Source organism: Fukomys damarensis, unplaced genomic scaffold, assembly GCF_012274545.1.
Source record: "Fukomys damarensis isolate Sample0158 unplaced genomic scaffold, DMR_v1.0_HiC HiC_scaffold_14, whole genome shotgun sequence".
Classification (NCBI taxonomy): Eukaryota; Metazoa; Chordata; class Mammalia; order Rodentia; family Bathyergidae; genus Fukomys; species Fukomys damarensis.
Window position 1 is genome coordinate 51,091,749 of NW_022900926.1, and position 25,351 is coordinate 51,117,099.

General features: G+C 33.8%; 1 protein-coding gene across 10 annotated transcripts in view; it reads right to left on the minus strand.

Moving 5' to 3' along the window:
• The window catches only part of Snx14 (sorting nexin 14), a 68,264-nt gene that overhangs the window by 10,440 nt on the left and 32,473 nt on the right, over window positions 1-25,351 (minus strand). For 9 of the 10 annotated variants that reach the window (XM_019210175.2, XM_010641308.2, XM_019210174.2 and 6 more), the window contains 10 exons: window positions 23,895-24,027; window positions 19,703-19,904; window positions 16,934-17,017; window positions 15,091-15,191; window positions 12,714-12,825; window positions 9,722-9,762; window positions 9,488-9,607; window positions 7,027-7,150; window positions 6,596-6,760; window positions 6,336-6,431 (listed from right to left, as the gene is read on the minus strand). In XM_019210175.2, the coding sequence (XP_019065720.1) occupies window positions 6,336-6,431; window positions 6,596-6,760; window positions 7,027-7,150; window positions 9,488-9,607; window positions 9,722-9,762; window positions 12,714-12,825; window positions 15,091-15,191; window positions 16,934-17,017; window positions 19,703-19,904; window positions 23,895-24,027 (1,178 nt within the window). Of the gene's footprint in view, window positions 1-6,335; window positions 6,432-6,595; window positions 6,783-7,026; window positions 7,151-9,487; window positions 9,608-9,721; window positions 9,763-12,713; window positions 12,826-15,090; window positions 15,192-16,933; window positions 17,018-19,702; window positions 19,905-23,894; window positions 24,028-25,351 lie in introns of those variants that run through there. The other variant, XM_019210176.2, reaches the window with a different exon arrangement.

The following is a 25,351-nucleotide window of genomic DNA, read 5'->3' on the forward strand; positions in this document are numbered from 1 at the left end:
AGAGAGAGAGAGAGAGAGAGATTTTTATTTTTTTAATTTTTTGGTACTGGGGATCAAACTCAGGTCCTTGTGCTTGCCAGGCAGGCAGCAGAACCACTGAACTAAATCACCAGCCCTATTTGGTCTATTTTTTATACACTGCTGGATTTGATTTTGTGATGTTTTTGCATCTATATTCATGAGAGATATTGGTCTATAGTTGTTTTCTTTTTTGGTACCGGGGATTGAACTTGGGTCCTTGTGCTCACAAGGCAGGCAGCGGAAACACTGAGCTAAATCCCCGGCCCTATAGTTCTTTTTTTAACTTAAAAAAAAAAATGTTAGCCGGGCATGGTGGTGCACGCCTGTAATCACAGCACTCAGGAGACTGAGGCAGGAGGGTTGCTGTGAGTTCGAGACCAGCCTGGGCTACGTAGTGAGTTTCAGGTCAGCCTCAATTACATAGTGAGACCCTGTCTCAAAAAACCAAAAAACAAAACAAAACAAAAAAAATGTTATTAGTATATGTTTCATTTCTGCTGACCTCAGAAAGTGAGTTAGAGGGATGGGGATTTAGCTCAGTGGTCCCACCACCTGCCTCGCAAGCACAAGGTTCCGAGTTTGATCCCCAGTACCAAAAAAAAAAAGAAAGTGAGTTAGAAAATATTCCCTTTCTTTCTATCATCTGACAGTAATTACGGAGAACTGGTATAGTCTTTCTTTCCAAGACAGAGTCTATGCAGTCAGGCTGCCTTGAACTCACTTATACAGCCCACGCTAGCCTCAAATCTACAGCAATCCTCCTGCCTTAACATTGCAAGTACTAGGATTACAAGACTGTGCCACCACAGCCAGCTACAATTTATGCCTTAAATGTCTGACAGAATCATGAGTAAATTCATGTGGTGCTTTATTTCAAAAGGTTATTGATTATTGATTCAAATTTCTTTAACAGGCATAGAACTATTCAGATTGCTGCTTCTTATGGCACATGGTATCTTCCAACGAACTGCTGTTACCTGTAGATTTTCTAATTTGTGTGCACAGTTATTCACATTATTCCCTTATTATCCTTTAATGTCCATGGGATCTGTAGTGATGTCTATTTTTTCATTTTTAATTTGTTTTCATCCCTCTCTTCTCTCCTTCCTTCTTCCTTCCTTTTAACCATCTCTATTTCCTTTCTTTCTCTGCAATACTGAGGATTCATCCCAGGCCTCACACATGCCAGACATGCACTTTTCCACTGGGCTACAGTTCCAGCCCTTCTAAAAAGTTTTATTTTGAAAAAGGGTCTTGCTAATTTTCTCAGGCTGGCCTTGAATCCCTGCCTGAGCCTCCAGACTACATGGAACTACAGGCATGTGCACAACACCCTGCTTGTGCTTTTCTTAGTTAACCTGGTTAAAGAATTATCAACTTTACTGATCTTTTTGAAGAACTGCCTCTTGGTTTTACTTATTTTCTCTACTGATTTCTTGTTTTCAATTTCAATGATCTGTGCTCTAATATTTTTTCTTCTGCTTAACTTAGGTTTAATTTGCTCTTCCTCCTTCTAGTTTCCTATTTTTTTTTTTTTAGGCAACTGAATTTAGATCTTTCTTCTTTTCTAATATATACATTCAATGCTATAAATTTTCTTCTAGTACTTTTACTATATCCAAAAAATTGAGATACACTGTTTTTTCATTTATTTCAAAGTAGGTTTTTAATTCTTTTTATATTTCTTCTTTGGATAATGTAGCTTTAGAAGTGTGCTGTTTATTGCCAAGCACTCTGGGATTTCTCAGCTATCATTCTGTTACTGATTTATAGTAATTATTATATTATAGTAATTATTGTATAGTATCTATTCTTTTTTTTTTTTTGGCTTTTTGAGACAGGGTCTCACTAAGTAGTTGAGACTGATGTGGAACTCACTATGTAGCCCAGGCTGGTCTCGAACTCACAGCAATACTCCTGCCTCAGCCTCCTGAGTGCTGGGATTTGTTAAGGTAAATTTTATAATCCAGAATGTAGTCTATATTGAATATTTTGTGAGCCCAAAATGAATGTATATTTTGCTCTTGTTAAATAGTTGACAAATGACAATTACACCCAGCTGTCTAATGGTGTTGAGTTTAACTATGTATTGATTTTCTGCTTGCTGCATCTGACCATTTCTGATAAAGGGGCACTGAAGTCTCCAACTGCAATAGTGGATTAATCTTTCTTCTTGCAGTTCTATCAGTTTTTAACTTATGCAGTTTGATGCCTTGTTGCTAGGTGCATACATATTAAATATGAGAAATGTGCCCTTTATTATCATGTAAAATCTCTAGCCATGATAAATTTTCTTAGTCTGAAGTCTGAAATGAACAGTTACTCTGGCTTTTTTTTTTAACCAATGATGTAATCATATAATTTTCCTTTATTTGTAATGTACGTGTGACTTCATAAAGTGAGTTTCTTATACATGACATATAGTTGAGCCTTGTTTTTGATCCACACTGGTATTCTCTCATCTTTTAAATGGTTCTCAAAGTGCTGATATACTTGGATTGATATTTACCAAATTTTTTACTTTCATTACTGCTTTCAATTTGTTTGTCCTTATTCTTTGATCCTATCTTTATCTTCCCCTCCTTGCATACCTTTGTGGGGTTTTTACTGTTGTTGTTTTGAGACAGGATTTTGCTATTAATTCAGGCTGAGCTTGAACTCACTATGCAGTGCAGCCTGCCTTGAACTCATAGTGATCCTCCTACCTCAGCCTCCAGAGTGCTGGGATTATAGGCAGGTGCTGCCATGCCCAGCTTCAACTTTTGTGGTTTTGACTGAGGATTTAAAGGTTTTATTTTCTCTTTCTTAGCATTTGAATTACATTTCTTTTCCTCACTCCCTCTAGTGGACATCCTAAAGTTTGTAATATACATTTACAACTAATCCAAGTCTACTTTCAAATAACACTATATACTGTTTCATAGCAGCAGAAAGTTCTTATAATATCAAAAATAATCCTATCCCTTGTGATTACTGCTGCCATTAACTTTGCTTAAACATAGACAGAAGTGTATTATATGCAAATAAACATAATGAAGCGTACTGCTATTATTCTTTTGAACACATTGCTATTATTCTTTTGAAGTGATCTGTCAGATCAATTAAGTGTAAGGAAAGTAAGATTTTGTTTATCTTCACTTATTTCCTCTGTAATCCTCTCTCCCTTTATGCAGATCCAAGTTTATTGATTTTATCACTTTCCTTCTAAGGAAATTCTTTTTTTTGTTTGTTTGATGTTTGTTTGTTTGTTTTTTGGTTTTTTTTGAGACAGGGTCTCACTATGTAGCTGAAATTGACCTAGAACTCACTATGTAGCCCAGGCTGGTCTCAAACTCACAGCAATCCTCCTGCCTCAGCCTCCGGAGCGCTGGGATTACAGTCATGCACAACCACGCCCGGCTTTTTTTCTTTTCCCCCTTCAAAGGAATTTCTTACAAATACAGATCAACCAGAAGCAAACTCCCTTAATTTTTGTTTATCTGAGAAAGTTTATTTCTTCACTTTAAAAAGATGATTTTTTTTTTCTTTTTGAGGGGCAGCCTGCACTTTTTTTTATTCCTTCCTATATTTGGTTGCTGTCAGCTGATAAAGACTATTTTAAAGTTTACAGAATCCTAGGCTGGCAAGTTTTTTTCTCTTAACATTTTAAATATTAAATATCTCTCCATTTGCTTATTTAGTTTTTAAGAAATCAGATGAAATTTTTATTTTGCTCCTGTGTAAGTAGAGTGGTTTTCCCTTGGCTTTTTTCAGGGTTTTGTTTTTTCTTTATCTTTGATTTTCTGTAGTTTTAAAACAATGTACCTAGGTGTTATTATTTTTTTGTTTGACAATTTGGTTTGTCATTGTTTGTTAAAATTTATCTCGTTATGTTTTCTGAGCTTTCTCTTTCTGGTGTTTGGTATCTAACAATTCTGGGAAATTCTCAAGTTATTACTGCCCAAAATATATTTTCTGCTCCCTTCTTTCTTCTCTATCTGAAATTTGCATCTTTGGTCCTTTTCACACTTCTTGAATATTTTGTTCATTTCTCTTTACTTTCTATGTTTGGTATTTGGTAATGAGATATCACCAAGCTCAAGCATTTTTCATCAACATTCTATCTACCAATAAGCCCACAGAGGGAATTCGCCATTTATTTCTGTTGTGGTGTTTTTGTTTGTTTGCTTGTTTTTTGGTAACAGGGATCAAACTCGGGTCCTTGTGCTTGCAAAGCAGGTGGCGGAACCACTGAGCTAAATCCCTGGCACAGTTGTGATGTTTTTAATCTCAGCTTACACTCTCCATCTATTCCTATTCCTACTGTTAATTACTTCATTCATCAGAACAGAAACTGTTTTTTTTAACTGTTTTCTTTTTTTGTACAGTAGATTGAACTTGGGACTTTGCACTTATGAGGCAGGCGGCAGCACCACTGAGCTTAAATCCCCAGCCCTAAGAACAGAATCTTATTCATAGTTATTTTTAAATTCCTAGTCAATTAATTCTAACATCCCTGCCATAGCTGAGTCTGGTTCTGATGCTTGCTTGTTTCTTTTGCCTTACAGTATGCTTTGTGAATTTGTCTTACTCGTTGGACGAGAAACTGGGCATAAGAAACTGCTTGCTGCAAACATGCCTTTAGCAAAGTGGAGGTAAGTTCTGAAGGAAGAACAAGGGTTCTATAGTCCTAGGAATAGGGCTGTCTTTTGAGTTTAAAACTTTAGACTCTGAAATTTACATGTTGTTTTCAGCCCCTTAAGCAGGACAAAACAGCTAAAGAAGGACAAAGAAGGCTGGGGATGGATGGAGTTAGTTATTTCCTTTCCCCCAGGTCAATTATATTCCGCTTAGTTTCTCCAAAAAGAAAAGAATGCTCTAACATAATTGAAATGGCTACTTTCCCCTCTGCCATGAGGGGACTTTTCTCTGATACTCACTTTGAGAACTTAGCGAAGACCCTAGAGTTAAAATTCACAGAAGTATGGGGGCCATTGTGATTTGATTCCTGTGGAGTTTCTAATTTATGAGACCTGTCAGTACAGTTCAAGCAATTTGTCAGTTGTAATCAGATTTCCTTACTTTAGCACTGGTTCCCACAGAGGTTTGTGTTCATGTGTTTCTACTGCAGCTAGCTATGACTCTCTATATTTACCCTTTGGTAAATTTGGGAGGGTGGAGGTTTGCCCTGTGATCCCATCTCTCTATGACCCAAGTGTTGATTTTTTAAGTTTGTTCAGCTTTTAACTTGTTATTAGGACATGGTGACAACTTCCAGATTCTTGCCTAATGGACTAAAAACTCAAGTTACTCTCTTCTCCATTTACTCTATATTTTTCACCTCAGGCATTAGTGTCTATTCACATATAACTCCCCTACCTATACAAATCCACCTCATACCACATTTACTCCCTCTTTCACACCTAGATCATTAGTTGCTTATAAGACATTTCCTCTTGGATAACTTGTAGGCATTTCACATTTAAAATGTCCTAAACTTCAAAGTTAGTGAGGTGGGAAGATGTCTGAAAATAAGTATTGTATGCTTTGACCAACCCCTTGTTATTTTCCTCTTGTATTTCCCATCATAGTAAGTGTTTACCACCAGTTTACTTAGTGGCTCAAACGTACCAACTTTGTAAGAGAGGAAACCCTATTTCTCTCTAGTTTTATCTCTATAATCTGAATGTGCTTCTACTAACATATGTGTGTTTTATCTAAATGTTGTCTTCCTGGCAGACTGAGCTACTCAAGTATATTTTTTATAACCCTTGCATTCTGAAAAGTTCCTGGATCATAGAGATACTCAATAAATTTGGAGTAAACGAATGAATTCTGAACTTTTAGTCACGAACTTTTAGTACTTTTAGTTCTTTTAGTCACTAGTACAGCTATTCTCATAGTATAGTGGACAGCAGGACTCCAATCATCCCATGACATGTCATTTTAACCAGTTTGATTATAAATTATTGTTTTTTGGGAGGAAGGCATGGCACCACTGGGCTAAATTCCCAACCGTGTTGTTTGTTTTGTGGTACCGGGGTTCAAACTCAGAACCTCACACCTGCTAGGCCAGCACTGTGCTGCTGAGCTGAATCCCCAGCCCTTGTAAGTTATTATTGAAAGAATCTAGCTATAGTGTGAGGAGAAACAGCTTTGTCTTAAAGTTCTTAGTGGTACCATGAGAAGAAAAATTATATTTAGTGAGTTAATTTTAACTGGTCAATATAACTATTTCTAAAATGAAATCTCATAGTAAAACTTCGTTTCTTTAATAACTATACATTGTAACCTCAAAGGAGCAGCTGATCTATTGAGATACTTAAATACTGCACCTGGAATGTAATTCATCATTTCTTCGAAAGTCTTTTTTGCTGCTTTCTGCTTATCTTGGAGAGAGCGAGGTTCGGTGTTTTCACAAAATATAGCATCTAAAAAAAGTGTAGAAACAAATTATTTCTGAAATATTCTCTTACTTATATTTCCTCATAATAGAAACACTAACAAACCAAAGAAAAACAAGACTTCTTACTGTTTTAAATCCAATGAAAACCACTAAATATACAAAACATGAAACAAAGATGTGACAAAATACCTCTGAGAAGTGTTATGAGTGAAACCAAACGGTGCTCCTGAAATAGCTGTTCTAGTTTACACTGAAGATAGTAGTCAGTATACATTTCCAGGGTGTTTTTAAAGAGGATTCGAGCTCCCATTAACAGATGATGAAGCCAGTCAGGAACTTGGAAAACCACCCGTCCTGAGAAGAATCAATTGAATACCTTGTTCAAGATAAATAGATATTTTCAGTATCTTGCAATACAGATAAAACAAATAATTATGGTCAATGTTTTATTTGTAAACACTAGTAACTTTAATATGTTCAGGACTAATTGCATTCAATTCTTACAGATGTGGTATCTTCCAAGTTAAAAAAAAAAAAAGGCACAATCAAGCAATTTCCATCACAGAAGAAATAAGATAAATAAATGAAAAACAAGTTTTAACGTAAACCTTAGATCTTACCTACATACATCAGGTAATCATAGACTCCTTCTATAGTCATCACCTCCATAAAATAATTCTGATTTTGTTTTCTCTCTATATTCTCAGCACGGTTTGCATTATTCTTAAACAGATCATTGAAAAGCTAAAGTAAAAGTTGGAATAATAAAGAGGTATATAGTTTATTGTACCTATTGATGATAATTACTTAAGGCTAAAGTAACCCACAATAAGGGTATTTAATTATTTACCAATTAAAGCAGTAACAGGTTAAAATTTGCTTCCAAAATTCCTCATTTATATCCCAATTATATTAAGCAAACATATTCCTCCCAAAATATATAAAAACTTGCATTCACTTTAGACACAATTCATTATGTATAAAGAATCCTTTTTTATACACCAAAAGAAGCAAAATAATGTATAAAGTTGTGTAAATATCCATATCTAACTTTAATACAAACATGACTATCTATCTATCTATCTAGAGAGAAAGTAAGCTAGCTAGCTTGCTTCCTAGAAAAGTTTCAAAAGAACAAAAAACATATATTTTACAGGCTCTTGAGTTAGATATTCTTTACCCAGAGGTATAAATTTAAAACATTTTTCTCAACCCAAGAAATATGAAAAGGGCTCTCTCCTGATATGTCCCCCTATTTGTATATGCTTTTATTATTTTCATTAGAGAACAGCAGTAGTCTAGAAAAACAGAAAAACAACCTAACCACCTAATTCCATAGCTACTATACTTTTGCACAGTCCCTTTTAGTCTCTACTTAAATAGCTATTATCAATGAGGTTCAAAAACAATAGTATTTCCTACTTCTTTCACTTAGTACCACAAATATATTTACTTTACTTTAGTTTGCCTATGTATAATCTATAAAATATTCCTTGAGCAGGTACTCAAGATAATTAATCATTTCTATATTAGTTCTGTGCTGTTTTCAACTGTTCATTTCTCTAAACAGTAGCTTAATAAATATTTTCATATATTACATGTATTTCTGTTAGGTTATTTTCTTCTGACAAATTCCTAGTACTTGGGATATCAACTCGAGGAGTGTAAAGACTTGATAATTTGTTATAGAGTACCAGATTCCTTTCCCTAAAGGTTGGGCTCATTCACAAGCCACCAGCAAAGTCAATTTTCATTTTGTTCAAACTTTCAAAAATATTTTGCTTATGCATTAAAATTCACACTCTAGTACAATTCTTCTTTCCTTACATTTGCCTGCAGTAATCTTGGTAATCCAACCCACTAAATCTTTAAAACTCCACCACTCACAAACAAAGTGCATATACACTAAAGGCCACCTAAAGAATTTAAGTGTCTCTTACATCTTTTCAAACAGTTCTAAATTTCAACATAAGGTATACTCATCACAGTCCCAAAAGAGAAGACAAATATTACTACAATGAATTGCATCTATGTCTATTTCTTGGGAGACAGAGATATTACTGAGATGTTCTGAGATTTCAAGATCCACTTACGATGATGTTTGAGCAGAGGGGAGGAAAAATTAAGGCCCAAATATCAATTCCTTCTAATATGTTTTTTACCAATAATGATATTTAACAGAGTTGTTGTGTTCAGTAAGGATAAATGTAAAGGACCACTAAAGAAAACGAAATGTCTGTTAAAATAGACAAAGCACAATCCAAAAACAAACTTAAGATGGGCCACAAATTTTTAACCTTTTTTGGGGGGTTCTGGGGATCAAACTCAGGACCTTGAGCTTATGAGGCTTGTGAGTGCCTCTGAGCTAAATCCCCAGCCCTGGCCACAAATCTTTTTTAACTATTATATTTTTCAGAACACTAGACTAGATAAGTTAGCTACCCAGTCTCCTCCCCACCCTATGGTCCTGTGCCAGTGTACAACACTTACTGCTCAAAAACCTTTAGTACCAAGCAGTATTTCATAATTCGATACAGACCTAATTCCTGTTTTGCCTGAAAATGTCTGTAGGATAATAAATTACTACCTAAAAAAGTAGTACACTTGGCAGAAATTTTTGAAAAGTCTAAATTAAAAAGCCTCAATAAGTTTTAAACAGAGACCACACATTATGAAGCAGGTAGACAGAGCTGGACATGGATCAGAAAAAAATAGATAGACAAGAAAGTAGTGGAAAGAGACGAGACAAAAAATATCGGATTAAGGTTAAAAGATAAGGAAACAGAAAAAAAATTAAATCAGAGTTCCAGGAGATAAGGCACAGAACAGGGAAAAGGCAGTATCTAACAGCTCAACATTTTTAAAAGCTGGTTAAATGGCCGGGGATTTGGCTCAGCGGTTCCAACGCCTGCCTCGCCAGTACAAGGGCCTGAGTTCAATCCCCAGTACAAAAAAAAGACTAATAAAGTAATACCCTGATGATCATCCTTCTCCACAGGTACAATGTTGTACAGTCTCCTCTATATCAGTTTTGGGCTTGGCTCTTGACCTAACTAACGGCTCTAATACAACAGGTATTACCTTCTTGTTGTTTTCTGAAGTAGGACTGAGAATGGTCAGTTCTGGTCTACTTGGTTTAGGCTTTGGAGATTCACAAGAATTAATGAAGTTCATGATGAAAGGTTCCAAATGCTGACCTTTCTGTGGTGACAGATCATTTTAAGAAAATTGAAAATCAAGATTATAAGTTTTAGTATCACATAACCCAAAATTTATGACTATCATGTTGTAAATACACATAAATCATTTATTCACCTCTTTCATTAGTTTTCCAGGAACAGACTTTATAATTTTCCCTGCAATTAAAAATAAAATATTAATTTTATGAAGACATATAATTGCTTATGTGAATATTTCCTTACATAATTTTAAATAGTAAATAGTAAAATGTAAAGCTATAAAAAACATTTAAAACTTTTTACACTCAACAGAAATTTATAATAAATATTTATAGGTACATATGAGATTTATTTTAAAATAATCTAGTGTGGTAGAAAGTGAGAGAAGAGATGGAACAAGCCAAGTATTGATAACTGTTGAAACAGAGTGAGGAATTCATTACACAATTTTCTCTACATTTTATTATATTTGAAACTTCAATTTTTAAAATTTTCAGGATCAGGGATGTAGCTAAGGGCGCCTCGCCTGCCTGGTAAGTGCAAGGTCCTGAGTTCAATCCCTGGTACTGGAAAATAAATAAATAAATATTTTTAAAAGATTTTAAATAATAATGTATACATAATGATATCTGAAAAACGTTTTTTTAAAAGTTAAGAACTTATAAAACATTTAAACTATTTGAATAGTTTCTATTCCAAATTCCTGTTTCCCCACTTCTTAATCTTATCTTTAGGTTCCCTTATTATAAAATACCAAATATCCTAAGATTTTCTCAAATCTTAAGAAATTTAGAAATGTATTTAGATGTATTTAGAAATGATACAACAAATCAAAATCCAACTTAAAATTCTTTCAGCTAAATTGAGCAAAAAGTAGATATAGCAATAGGAGACATTAATAATAAAAAAGTAAAACTACTATTTCATACAAACTACCCAAATCTCTCACTTGGCTCTTTTTGGCTCTCATACTCCTAGTAATAGTCCTTATCCCCAGAAGGTCTTTAAATTCCTTATATTACAGTTTTTATCTATGCCCTTCTCTATGAGTTGAATTATATGCTTAATGTGACAGCAAGTAAAACTCAAATCTCTAATCTTTACCTATGTCTCAGCCTCTCCTGTCCTTCAAAATCTCTTCCACTGGATGTCATAAATTCAGTAAATTCATTTTTTTTTTTTTGGTACCAGAGATCAAACTTGGGTCCTTGCACTTGCAAAGCAGGCAGTGGAACCACTGAGCTAAATCCCCAGCCCCAAACACAGTAAATTCAACACAATTTCTAATTTACCTTCATTCCAGCAAGTAGCAACATCTATCCAATTGTTTAAACAGAAACTTGGATGATCTTTGATTATTTTTCACCTTCAATCAAACCTACTTAATATCCACATCTACCCAGTTCTATTCCTAACCACTATACATAACCAAACATACAGCAAAATGACAAGAAGGCTACATATACCAAATACTTTAGATTAACTAAATATGTTAATTTATGGGACTAGATGGAAACCAAACGCCTATATGTAAAATCTAACCCACTGACTTAATTTCACATGCATACTTTATATTATGAAAAATGTATGGAAAAAATACAAAGTCTTCCAGCTTATATTACTTTGGCCTATTTTGAACTTCACATAAAAGAAATCATTCTACATTGTTCTGTGCTTGTTTCATTTGGCTTTATGTTTTTGCTTTTGGTATTGGGGATTGAACTCAGGACCTTGTACTTGTGAGGCAGGCGGCAGCACCACTGAGTTAAATCCCCAGCCCTTGGCTTTATGTTTTTAAAATTCAACTACATTCTTGCAAGCTGCATCAACTTACAGATATTCGTTGCTGCAGGTATTCAATTTTATAAATTTACCACCCTTTCCATTCTTACTGCTGAACATTTGTACTGTTTCTAGTTTCAGCCTATTACAAAGGTGCTGTAAACATTTCCAAACATAGATACAAGATTTTCTAGCCAGGGATCTAGCTCAGTGGTTTGGTGGCCTGCCTTGAAAGCGCAAGGACCCAAGTTCAATCCCCAGTACCAAAAAAAAAAAGATTTTCCAGAGTATATATTTTAGAGACTTACAAGGCCATTCAGTTTTTCCATCAAGCTATTTTTCCAAGTAGTTTTCCAATTTATATTACATCTATAGACTTCAAATTAGTTTTACAAATTTATAATTTTTGAAATGATCAAAATTTTATTCACCTAAATTACTTTTTAAATTATCAATGAAAGAAAAACAAACTTAAAAACACTATGATTCAAAGCAGAAATGCTTCCATATACCCTACCTCATGTGTACGTTCCATGCCAGGGTTTTCTAAACAATTTGTAAGCTTTAAATAAAATTCATGTACTGAAGTATCATGGGAAAAAAATTTACTCAAAATGTCTTAAGACTGATTCAATTTAACTAACTTAACTATTTACTTACCAGAATTACTGCTACAAACCACCCAAAGAAAATAAGGCTTTAAGAAATATTTATAACATTTAAAACACAAAAGAAGGAAAGATACAACAAAGATGGAGGAAAAAGCAGCTGAGTCTTAAGTCAAAGATCCGGTCGTTTTTCAGATTTTATTAGAAGTTTCAAATACCATATCTATTAATATAATATATGCTAAAAATATTTACCTTCTCCACTTTCTTATACAGTCATACACTAAATAACAAGGGTATGTTCTGAGAAATGTGGGTGAAATTAGGTGACTCTGCTGTTGTACTAGCATCAGAGAGCACTTATACAAATAAAGATGGCTACAAAGTCACTAGACAATATATTTTTATATGACTACTTACATATACACTGTCATTGACCAGAACATTATTACATTGCATGTGATTGTATTTATATTTAGAAAATAAAGACAAAAATATACTGGCTAATAATAATGTTCTGTGATAGGTTATATGATCAGAAGTGACTGCTTAAAATAATCAGAACTCATAAAATGGACAGGTTAAAAGTCATCAACTGACAACCCAGCTCCAACTGCAAAAATAAAGCTCTTACAATTTATCACATGGTCATATCATGGAAACTATTTTCCTAAATTAATCAAAAAATACTAATTCATTTTTTAGTTTATCCTCATATATTTCTTTCAAATGACTTACCAAGATTTACATCTGGTAGTATCTTATCAAGAAATTGTGTTTCCCCACCATTAGGGGACAGAAAATCTGCCAGAAGTTGACTATTACTCAGTTCTGGATGTTGCAGAAGTTTCTTAAACAAAAGAGTAAAAGAACAACAGGTTAGAGATCTAGAATGGTATTCAAAACTGTAAGTAACGATTTTAAACAAATAAAAAACAGTAACAATTTTAAATCACCAAAAGCTATTATTTTAATATTCCAAATAACAAAATAACTGTATGTGTACAATGAATGGTACTGCATAGTACGTAAAACCTTGACATCTACAGTCAGAAACATTTGGGTCTGAATTCTGGCTCTTCTCTTTGCTATCTAGATGAGCCTAGCTACAAAAATTACAAATTGCCCAAGAGTCTATTTCCTTACCTGTAAAATGGTGATGACAATACTATCTATAGCGTTGTTACATAAATCATTGTTTTTTTTTTTTTGGTACCAGGGTTTGAACTTGAAACCTTGTGTTTGCAAGGCAGGTGCAATTCCACTGAGCTAAATCCCTGGCCCCACATAAAGCATTTATAGTATTGCTACAAGGAGGTAAGATATTATTTCTCAGTTTTCAATTATAAAATGAGTATTACAATATGATAAACTTCCTTGACTTTTTAAAATGGAATCCAGGACCTTTGCACTGAGCAGAATGTATTCCTGGCCCTTTATTAATATTTTATTTTGAGACAGGGTCTATCACTAAATTGCCTAAGATAGGTTTGAACTTTTGATCCTCTTTCTTCAGCCGTCCAGACTGCTGGGGTTACAGACACATGCCACCACTCCCAGCTTCCTTCCTTGCTAATTAAAGAAGTTAGCATAAATAGTTTCATAGAAATTAAATGTACTTTCAAAAAAAGAAAATTCAACATACAATGTGAAAAAAAAGCTTGGAAAATCTGCCTTCTGTTCTTCAAACACTATTTTCTAGCATGATAAACTGACTTTTAAAAGCCAAATTTGACCCAGTCTTACCTAATATTGAGTTCTGCAGAAATGCTTGAGCAGAAATCCACATTTAAAAAAAATATACCAGTAGAGCAACCTCTAATTTAAGCCCTTATTACCAGAAAATATCACTTCTAGAATGAGGTTCTCTCATTCTTAGAAAGAAGTAGTTGGTTAAATAATGGTTAATAAGCTAGGTGTGGTGGCACGTGCCTGTAATCCCAGCACTTGGGAGGCTGAGGCAGGAGGACTGCCATGAGTTCAAGGCCAGCCTGGGTTACATAGTGAGTTCAGGGCCAGCCTAAACTACAAAGGGAGACCCTGTATCAAAAAACAAAAACACAAAAACAAAACAGGTTAACAATATTAATAATATTGTTGTATCCAAACATCTCTGCAGTAGTTAACAGCTATTTCACATTTCAATTTTCACACCACCAAAGAGTTACACAGAAAATACTTCTGAGATAGGGTCGGGGATTTAGCTCAGTGGTTCCAGTGCCTTGGCCTTGCAAGCACAAGGACCCGAGTTCGATCACCGGTACCAAAAAAAAAAAAAAAAAAAATACTTCTGAGATAAAAGCATTCAGTGGTTCAGATAACAAGAAATTAAACATAAAGAATTCTTCACGCTGTTAAAATCTTTAATTCAAAAGGTATTTATTCTTGGTAAGGAGTCAAAGTTAACTAAATTAATACTTGAAATTATAAAATGCATGCACAAAGAAGACTTTTTAATCCAGTTAAAAATAATTTCTCTGTTTGTACGCACTTAGAAATATGATCATTAATTTTGGAAACCCAGATATCTCAAATAAGGAATGTTTAAGCTAACGGTACCACTCACTGAAATAATACACCAATTACACTAGATAGCCAAAATGATGTAAATACACTACCAAAAAATGGAATTTAATTTCAAGTGGTTGATCTAGGGAAATTTAAAAATCTGTGGTATAAAACGCAAATGCAAAGAGACTAAAGAATACAATGACAAGGAAGATTCCAAAGTTCATAAAGTACTACACACAAAATTAAACAGGAAACAAACTAAAATAACAAAAGCTATTCATTCTTAGAATACATTCCTTTATATCAAAAGCTCTCTCTCTCTTTTTTTTTTTTAATCTCCCACGCTAAGGCTTTTTTTTTTTTTTTTTTGGTTTTTTGAGACAGGATCTCACTATGTAGTTCAGGCTGCCCTCGAACTCATGATGATCCTCCTGCCTCAGCCTTCCAAGTGCTGGGATTATAGACATGTGCTACTATGCCCAGCTATAAAAAAAAAATTTTTTAAAATTCACATGGACAGTTATTTAAGAACAAAGCAAAGACAAAAACCTGAAAATACTATGATTAACAATGTTTTAAATTAAGTAATAAGTTGGTGGCGTACCTGTAGGTATTCCTGAAATTCTTCTCTCTTTGACTTTAAAAATTCATAATTTTTGGGACCAATGATCCTCTTGGATGGAAGCTGGGCATCAGGAAATGTGCCTAAAATTTGTACATATCATAGTTCTTACTATGTGTGCTACTATTTTTAAAACCTAATTATAAATTTACTATGGCAAATCCAAGTTTATTAACACTGCTTTGTAGAAATGGAACATTATTTTTTAATCTTTACAAAATCAGAGAGCTTCAGATCAGAAATTTAGACAAAAAAACTTTAGTGTATTGAAACCTAAAATATCACACCTCTCAATAACTACCTCTTCACTGACAAAATTTTTAGCCTTTTACAATAGTAAAACAACTTCAAAAATTATCATGAAATTGATAGGATTCCACTGGACAAAATATCAGAAATACTCTCTCATGGGAGGAAAAAGGGCAGCATTTTATCAATATTAGATACACTCAGAAACAAAATTTAAAAGCCCTGAACATGAAAAAAAAAATCCCCAAACATGAATTCTTAAATATGGCTGACAGTGGAAATTGTGGTAAAAAGACAACAGACAAAATTTTAGTAACAAAAGAGTTGGAATCCAATCAGTTTTTGTCAATCCAGGATTTAAATATTGGAGATAAATTATCCTAGCCTTAAACAAAAAGAAAAATTCTCAAAGAAAGAAAGACACAGTGCTGCACCAGAATGGCACAGAGAAAGAAAGAAAAAAAAACTTGAAAACAAGTACAAATGCAAAATATAGGTAAAAATTACAGAGTAAGGGGCCGGGAATTTAGCTCAGTTCTGCCACCTGCCTTGCAAGCAAAAGGACCTGAGTTCAATCCCCAGCACCCAAAAAAAAAAAAAAAAAAAAAAAAAAAAACAACAAAAAACAAAACAAAAAAACATACGGAGTAAGACTTTGTATTCTTCATCTTTCTATAATAATCATCATCATTGACTTTGCTCCAGCAGTAAAGCAGGTGCTTGGCCCTTTACATTTTAGAGCCTACCTGAATTTAGACCAGGGGACACTACACAGAGCTTCTCTAAAGTAAAATGATTCGAACACACAAAACACCAATGTTAAAAATGACTGGAAATATTTATAATTATATCCCTGATTATTAACTAAATTAAAAAGATAAGTTTGAGAAGAGCTAGAAAGCTCTCTTATTCAATTTATCTACCCTTAAAAGAAATACTCAACATGAGTTTTGTTTCTACATCTAAGAGATAAATCATAACTCTTGCCATGATTTATAACAAACATGTTTCTCAAGGTAGATGTTTGTAAAAGAACAAACTAACTCTGAAATCTCTGGTTTAATAAATTATCTTCCACAAAAAGATGAAAAGTAAATAAATAATCTGCCACATCAAAATAAACAAAAGTAAAATTTAATACAGGACATTTTTTAAATATAAAGAAAGTTATCTTTTAAATTTAATTTATTATTAAGCAAACATACAAAAAAGGCAAGGAGATTAAAGGAGGGAGGGGGAGAGAAGGAGGGGAAAGGGGATGGAAAAGGGAATTAAGGTGTGTTGTGTGCATGTAAACATGGTGTACTACATACATGTACTAATTTTTTTTAAAAAGATTCTTCCATGGTATTTCCCTTTAAAAAGTCGGGGGGAGCAATGTGCATTTCAAAAAATTTATAATCAAAAATTTTAAAACTAAAAACAGTATGTTCCTGTTACCAGTAAAAGTATACACAACTGTCACTGTTATCTTTGGTGCAGTTACATAAAATAAACAAAAATGTAATTTGGTACATCAGCTTTCAAGAAGGCTAATACTGAATTATAATGTTTTATATAAAAAAGCACAACATACCGTGAAATTCTGTTAGTTTTGATTCAAGTACATAGAATTCAAGGTATCTCCTATAAACAGACCAATGTTCAGGCTCATGCCCAACTGAAAATTGAATACACACTGAGTAACAATTTTATAACCCACTACTAAAAAGATACAATACTTAAAACATAAATAAAGCAGGACATTACTCCAGTCTTAAAAACTTATTATTTGGGGCATATTAACATATTTTACCTTATTTTTAATTTTAAATTACTACATAGAAGAGGCATTTCATGTATTTCTTATCTTATGTAGAAGAAAAATGTATATATTTATGAAGTTATCTCAAGCAAATATACTTTTCCTACAGCACAATCAGAGACCTGACAGAAACTTTTAAAACTTTGTATGTAACTACTTTGTGTTTGTTTTGTTTTGTTTTTAATGAGACAGGATTTCACTATGTTGTCCATGTTGGCCTTTGAATTTGTAATTTTCCTGCTTCAGTCTCTCAGGTGTTACAATTAGAGTTGTGTGCCACCGTGCTGAGCACAATTACTATATTTTACATGTCACCAAAATGATGTATTTCATAAAAATTTATAATCAATTCTGAGTCTCTTGAATATTTACTAAATTGTCCTCACCTAAGAATATAGAAAGCATCATCAACATATCTGGAATATGTAAATATTCAATATATCTGTAGTAAACATCTGCTAGTAGCCATGTATTGCCTCTGAAATGTAGCTAGTGCAACTAAAAACTAAAATTTCAACATAATTTCATTTAAATGGATATATACAATAATCACTAGCCACCAAACTGGAGAGCACAAAGTAGCAGCTTAAAGAATGAATCAGGTCAGATTGCTTATATCAATCCTAGTTCCCTCATTTGCTACATGGCCTTAAACAAATAGTTTAATCTCAGCATACCTAAATTTGCTAAGATGTATGATAATAACTATGACATAAAAAATTATTGACATAAAGTGTCTTTATAAAGTACATAGCAGAGAATCAGCACTCCAAAATATTAACTGATAGGGTTTGCATCTCATACCTTTCCAGCATAGATCTGAGAATGCAATTGATCAAAATCAACTAAAGCCAGGACAACTCTAAAGCAATAGTTCTATTCAGAAAAAAAAAAAAAAAAAAAAAAGAATGTGATGTAGACACAAGCTATAAAGCAAATCCTAGTTTTTTTCTTCAACAAGTGGTCTTAAAAGATCTATGTATATTTAGTTTTGGCATTTAAAAATCCTGCAAATTTTATTTTACCACACATATGAAATCAACATAGTAAATGATACTTTTTTTTCTCCCTCACAGGCCAGTTTCCTAACAGCACATTACACTGACAGAAGAATCTGCAATGCTGACAAAAATTACCTTTAGAATACAAATTTTAAGACTTAATTTTCATTTTAGGAGTAAATTATTAAGTCTAATATTTTAAAATAAAGCACTAAAATTAGAGATAATGATCAAAATATAAAAACAAAAGTATATTCTCAAACAAAACTGAAATCAGACTGAAGTACGGACAACTGATTTGCTGTACACCTAAGATGCTGAGAAAATGGCAATAGTAGCAAAGTCCAAGCAGTGGTGCCTCAGACCATACCAATAAGACTCACTCATGCTTAGCTCTAATAGGAAAAACCATAGCTAGCTGCTCTGGGCAACCTTCCTTCCATATTCCTATGCTTTATGTCCTTGATAAGATCTGCTTTTGAAAAAAATCGGAAAACCTAATAATACCTTTTGAAAAATAAGAATGATTAGCATTGATCTTTATACTATCACTTAGTTTTTACTCTAAAAACCATTCCCTAGCATTGTCACTTTTTTCCCTTCTTTCCTCACAGTTCCCAAAATGTAAAGGGACTTCAACTGTGCTCTTCCTTACACTGACTGCCCACCTCGCATACAAAATCCAGAATGATGACCATTTATTCTGTATGAATGCTGTTTAAACCCTGTCTTCATTACAGATCATACCTGAAACAACCATAAGAAAAAATACAGCAAAACATGAAAAAAATATAAAGTTTGATCATATTTCTATCAATTCTAATTAGTCCACAACAATAGGGGAGGAGAAATACTGCTTAATTCATATACAGTATATTAATGATAATGATAGTAAGTATAATGGCTAATGATAATGTCAACAAAGCCATTAAAAGATCACAAGCTGAATGTGATGGTACATGCCTATAAACCTAACTACTCAGGAGGCTGAACCAGGAATACTGTAATTTCAAGCCCACCATGCACAGCTTAGCAAGAGCCTACTCCAAAATAAAAAAATTAAAGGACTGGGGTATAAGAATTCCCCTAGGTTCAACCCCTACTACTGCCAAAAAAAACCCACTGTTAGGCTGTCAGGAGTATCATGTACATCTATCTACTCAATAGCTGGTTGAATGAATTATCTAATGGGTAACAGAGATAATGCAGATAGCTTTCAATTTTCTGTTCTGGACATTTATCCTTTGGATTTGCAGTCATATTCAATAGTTATAAATTGCAAAATTTTATTGTATGTGAGAAAAATAGATTTGTGGGCATCTATTAAAAAAGGTACTCATAGGCAGGTGTGGTGGCTCATGCCTGTCATCCCAGCACTCGGGGGGCTGAGGCAGGAGAATCACTATGAGTTCGAGACCAGCCTGGACTACATAGTGAGTTCCAAGTCAGTCTCAACTACATTGTGAGACCCTGTCTCAAAAAACCAAAAAACAAAACAAAACAAAACAAAAAAAACAAAAGTACTCATAAATCTTCCTACCTGTTCTTCTATCATTTCTTTCAACATCAATACAAAACACAGGAATTCTCTCCTTTTTCTCCTTCCTCTCTGAGGAAGGATCCTCAAAAAAGTCTACATATGGAATGCAAATTTTCCATGCAGCAAGGTTTCGGGGAGCATTAGGTGTGCTCACAACTTCTACTGGAGAATCATCTTCCATCACAACAATTCCTTCCTCAATCTGGAAAAATATTACCAGGATAACTTTAGTATTTCTAGTACATTTAGAACTATAGCATATAAGATACAACTGTAAAGTAATATGCCCATATCAATTTGGTAATTTGTAAGACTTAGGAAATTACATGATACAAAATTTTCTCCTGAAAAAGTGAAGATAAATAAAAAAATTAAGCATTACTAACATCAACTTCAGGTTTAGTTATTTCACCTGTATATGAAAATACACTAGCAACTAGAGAATAGACACTTCAGAAATATAGCAAAATAATGAAAACAAGCAATAAAAAATGTTCAACCTTGGCAATAAGAAATAAAAGTTAACATACAGGCAGGGACAGGGGGAAAAAATTGGAACCAAGACCTGTCATGTAAAGGTACAAGATCCTAATAATAAATGTAACTGTACTGCATACCTAAAATGTACCAATAAACCCAATGAGAAAGAAAAACAAAGTTAACGTACTGATATGTACGTTAGGAATGTAAAAGTTTATAAATGTCAACAGCCATTAATTGAGAGAATACAGATGGCCTGGATTTGTTATATACTGCTGTTTTCAAGGTATATTAGCATAACCCTTTAGGAAAGTGTTTTATCAATGTTTTTATAAAAAGTCACAAAAATTTAATATTAAGGGAGGACAGAAACTGTACCACGTGTGGTGGCTCTCGCCTACAATCCCAGCACTCATGAGGCTGAGGAGGACTGCCATGAGTTCGAGGCCAGCCTGGGCTACATAGTGAATCCGAGGCCAGCATGAACTAGAGTTAAGACCCTGTCTCAAAAAACTAAGAAACTTTACATGTAGTATTAGTCTAGTCTACAGGGGTAGGAAGGCAAGAGATTTTTAATAAAGAAAATCATCAAAATATTAACAGAAGTGACTGCTGAGTGGTAGGATTATCAATGGTACTTAAAATTCTTTTCTACATTATTAAAAAATTCAGTAGTAGAGTACTTGCCTAGAATACATGGGTTACCTCACTGAATTCCCAGCACCACACACACATACAAAAAAACCTAATATATTATATAATGTGCTTAAAATTAGAAAACATAGGCCAGGTATATAGTCCTAGTTACCCGGAGGAATGAAGCAGGGGGATTCCAAGTTCAAGTCTAGCCTGGGCAACTTAGCAAGACCCTATTTTAAAATAATACACAAAGGACTATGGATGTGGCCCAGCATTCCCTGGAATTCAATCCCCATTCCAAAAAGTAAAGAGAAAACATAAATAATATTTTGAAAAAGATTCCTTTATCCCTTTGTGTGATCTATTGTTATTATTTTTATCTATACTTTTCAAGGAAAACAAGGAAATAGGGGAAAATAATACATTTGGATTACCCCCAAAAAGGCTTAATATTTTCTTTCATTTAAATTACTATGCAGAATTGGGGAACCCCATAAAAATTCATCAATGTAGCAAGACAGAGGCTGAAGGAAACAGGTAAAAGGAAAAAAGGAAATTGTTTACTCCTCTACTCCACATTCTTGTCATTTTAATCCAATCACTACTATCTCTTACACTTACAGATAGCGAATTTCTTGATGACAAAGTCTATACCTTAATCATCTTTATATCCCTAGTACCCAGGCCAGTAAAAGGCAAAATGAGAATCCAAGATCTTCATTCCATAAAGAACAGGTACACAAGAACTCAGTGTGAAGACCCTAGGCTCCATTCCCTGTGCTGGGGCAAAGAGAATAGAGAAGGGGAATGAAGGAGAGGGAGCTAAACCCCAATTTTTAAAAAAGGCCTGGGAATATAGCTCAATGGTGGAGTGCTTACTTAGCAATTATGAGGTCTTGCGTAATTTCCAGTATCAAGAATAAAAAAGACGTTTTTAAGTTTGCCTATCAGAGTAAATATCCTACTGAATTATTTTCCTTATGTAAATTTTATCATATTAATATGTTCCCTCTTCCAATAATTTGGAGTTGGTGAAGCACTGAGCAACACAGCCCTTATTAAAAAAAAAAAAAAGAATTGGTACACAAAAAAGGTATAAACGAGACAATATCTACACCTCTATGGGACTCACCCAGACGGAATTATAAATATATAATTAAACATAATTAAAACATAATTTCAAACAATATATGGTACACAATGGAACATATAATAGAGGCACAAAGAATAAATGAAATTCTGTCATGAAATTGCAGCAACATGGATGAAACTGGAGAATATATGTTAAGAGAAATAAGCTAGGCAAAGAAAGAAAAATATACATGTTCCCACTCAAATGTGGAAGCTAAAAAGTTGATCTCAAAAGAGAGAACAAAGTAGTGGTTAATAGAGCTTAGGAAGGCTATAGTTATGGGAGATAAGAGAGGACGGTTAATACTGGTAGGTTCAGAGGAGCAAGTGGATAGGAAAAATAACTTCTAATGTTCTCCAGCACAGCTGGATGACTACAGTTGATAATTATTTCAAAATAACTTGTACAGAGGATTTTAAATGTTTACAACACAAAGAAATGATAAATGTCATTATTCTGCTGTGATCATTATATACTGTATAAATGGATTGAAATGTCACACTGTAACTCATAAATATATACAATGACTGTTTCAACTAAAAATATAGATTGGCAACCCATTCAGGACCCCTCCTACCACTCAGGAGCTATTCTTATTCCTCATTCCTATTCTCTTATAAATTTTCCTACTTTAAACCTCAAAAAAATTAAAATATAAAATACATTTAAGATGAATGAAAAAAGAAAATGTGATAATTATACGCAAGGAAGTACTATTCTGCTGTAAAGAAGGATAAACTTGAGTCATTTGTAGGAAAATGGATAAACCTTGAGACCACAATGTTAAATGAAATAAATCAAAGACATGTAAGCTTAAATATAACATAGTTTTTCTCATATGAGAAACCCAAAATATAAATAAAGAACAAAATAAAAGATTACTGGCAACAAGGATATAAAATTTTTGCAAATGGGACAGAAGGAGTAGGGCAGGGGAGAGGAAGAGAAAGAAAAAAGAATTAAGATGTGTTATGTACATGTACCAATTCCACACAATGAATGTTATCATGTACTACAAGCATACACTAATAAACATTAAGGTTGTGTGCCGGGTGTGGTGGTGCATGCCTGTGATCCCAGCACTCGGGAGGCTGAGGCAGGAGTATTGCTGTGAGTTCGAGACCAGGCTGGGCTACATAGTGAGTCAGGTCAGTCTCAACTACATAGTGAGACCCTGTCTCAAAAAACCAAAAAAAAAAAAAAAAAAAAAAAAAAAAAAAAAAAAAGTAAGGTTGTGGTGGCACACCTTTGCAATCTCAGCACTTGAGAGGCTGAGGCAGGAGACCTTCAATTCTATCTGGTAATTCAAAGACTGAAGGGAATCAACTGAGTTTTAAAAGATAAATATGGATTACCTTGGTAAATAAGGGAAGGAAAGGAATTTCAAACAGGACTGCATATGCAAAAGTACAGAGAAACAAAATTGCATGGTGAGCAAAATGTGCATATAAATAAAATGGAGATCTTGTTAATATGCAAATCAATTCGGCAGGTCTCGGTAGGTTGGGGCCTGAGACTCTGTATCTATGATAACGCCTCTCAATTCCCTCACCTTACTTCCAGGAGTAATGCCAATATTGCCGGTCCACAGACTACAGAGTAAGTAATAAGCAGCTAGGGCATCTATGAACACCTAAGCATCCCTGGAATACATGGTTGAAAAGAGGTAAAATCAGGACTGAAGTAAAAGCCTAATGAAAAGACTGCAAATTGTTTGAATACTAGAAATATCTCAACTTAAAAGAAACCACTTTGCTTTAATAAATAATTTTCTCAGAAATTTTTAAAACTTAGATTAGTATCATAAAATTATGCAACTAATGAAAGAATGAATACTATAAAGAAATCTGAAGTAAGATAAAGGAGAGGGAAAATAAGCATATCCAATTTTTTATGCTATAGTGGGTCTAAAGTTATACCAAACTGAAGAATTTTACTTACAAAATCATCTTCACCTTCAGCCAAACCATAATTAGGCAACATAGCTCCCTCCATTGTGGTACTCTTGAATACACCTTTAATTTTGCTGCCTATTCTGCTGATTCCAAATGATTCTCCCCTTTTCTGTGTGCTTCTAAATATTAAAAAAAAACTTATCAGGCACATAGCAAAAGTATCACAACAGTCTAACCTACTATAAACAATACTAACAATATATTACATATTATTACAAAAATATAGGTACAGAAATACTTATGGAAATGGTAAACTGAAAGTAGAGCTAACATAATCTTTAGAGTCTATCACAGAGATTAAGTATTAACATCTTAGAAGTAAAAAATGACACAACATTTAAAGTTTAAATTTGTAGTCTGAGTATATGAGACAAAATTTATGAATAAACATTTAAAATTTAGCTGCCATACTTGAAAACACTGAATTAAAATGTTTAAAGATGAGAGCCCCCTAGTGGAACATAAATCCTATTGCCTATGTGTTTTGAAATTTAAAAAATGTGCCACAAGATAGATGTTCAAAACAACACCCACTTATACAATGTTAAGTGAAATAAATACATAAAACACACATGGTTGAATATTGCAGGTTCTCTTATAAGAGAAATCCAAAGTATAAATAATTTACAGAGCAAAATAAAAGACAGATAATAGGAACTGGGGAAGATAAATCTTTTGTAAATGGGAATGGGGCCAAGAGATCGAGAGAGGAACAAGGAGAGAGGAAGAAGATGTAAACAGAATTAAGTGTGTTATATACAGGTACCACCTCCTCACAATGAATGTAACCATTATGTACTGCAAACATGTACAAATAAAAAATTTTAAAATACCTATTTACTATAACAATGCAACAACAACAAAACCCCAGGACTCTGTGGTTGACAAATGTTTAAGTAAAATTCAACTTTATAATCATATAAATACTCAAAAGAGGAATGAGGCATAAAGTATATCTTATTTAACTTCAAAGTAATGAAAAGAAATGCCAAAAGGAAGGGGTAGCGAATGAGGCTATAGATAAAAGCAAATACAGCCCAAGGAAACAGCCTGCTCACCCACAAACATTAAATGTTGGCTTTGCTGGGCATCATGGTGCACACCTGTAATCCAGCACTTGGGAGGCTAAAGCAGGAAGACTACTTCAAGTTCAAGACTAGCCTGAACTGGATAGTGACACCCTTTCTCAAAATGCAAATAAATAAATAAATAAATAGAAAGGTTGATTTTATAAAATTTTTCAGAAGTGAATTTCTTAAGGCAGAAATTCCAGAGAAAAAAGAAAAAGAGGCGCGGTGAGGCCGGGTGTGGTGGTGCACCCCTGTAATCCTAGCACTCAGGAGGCTGAGGCAGGAGGATCATTGTGAGTTGGAGACCAGCCTGGGCTACACAGTGAGTTCCAGGTCAGTCTCAACTACATAGTGAGACTCTGTCTCAAAAACC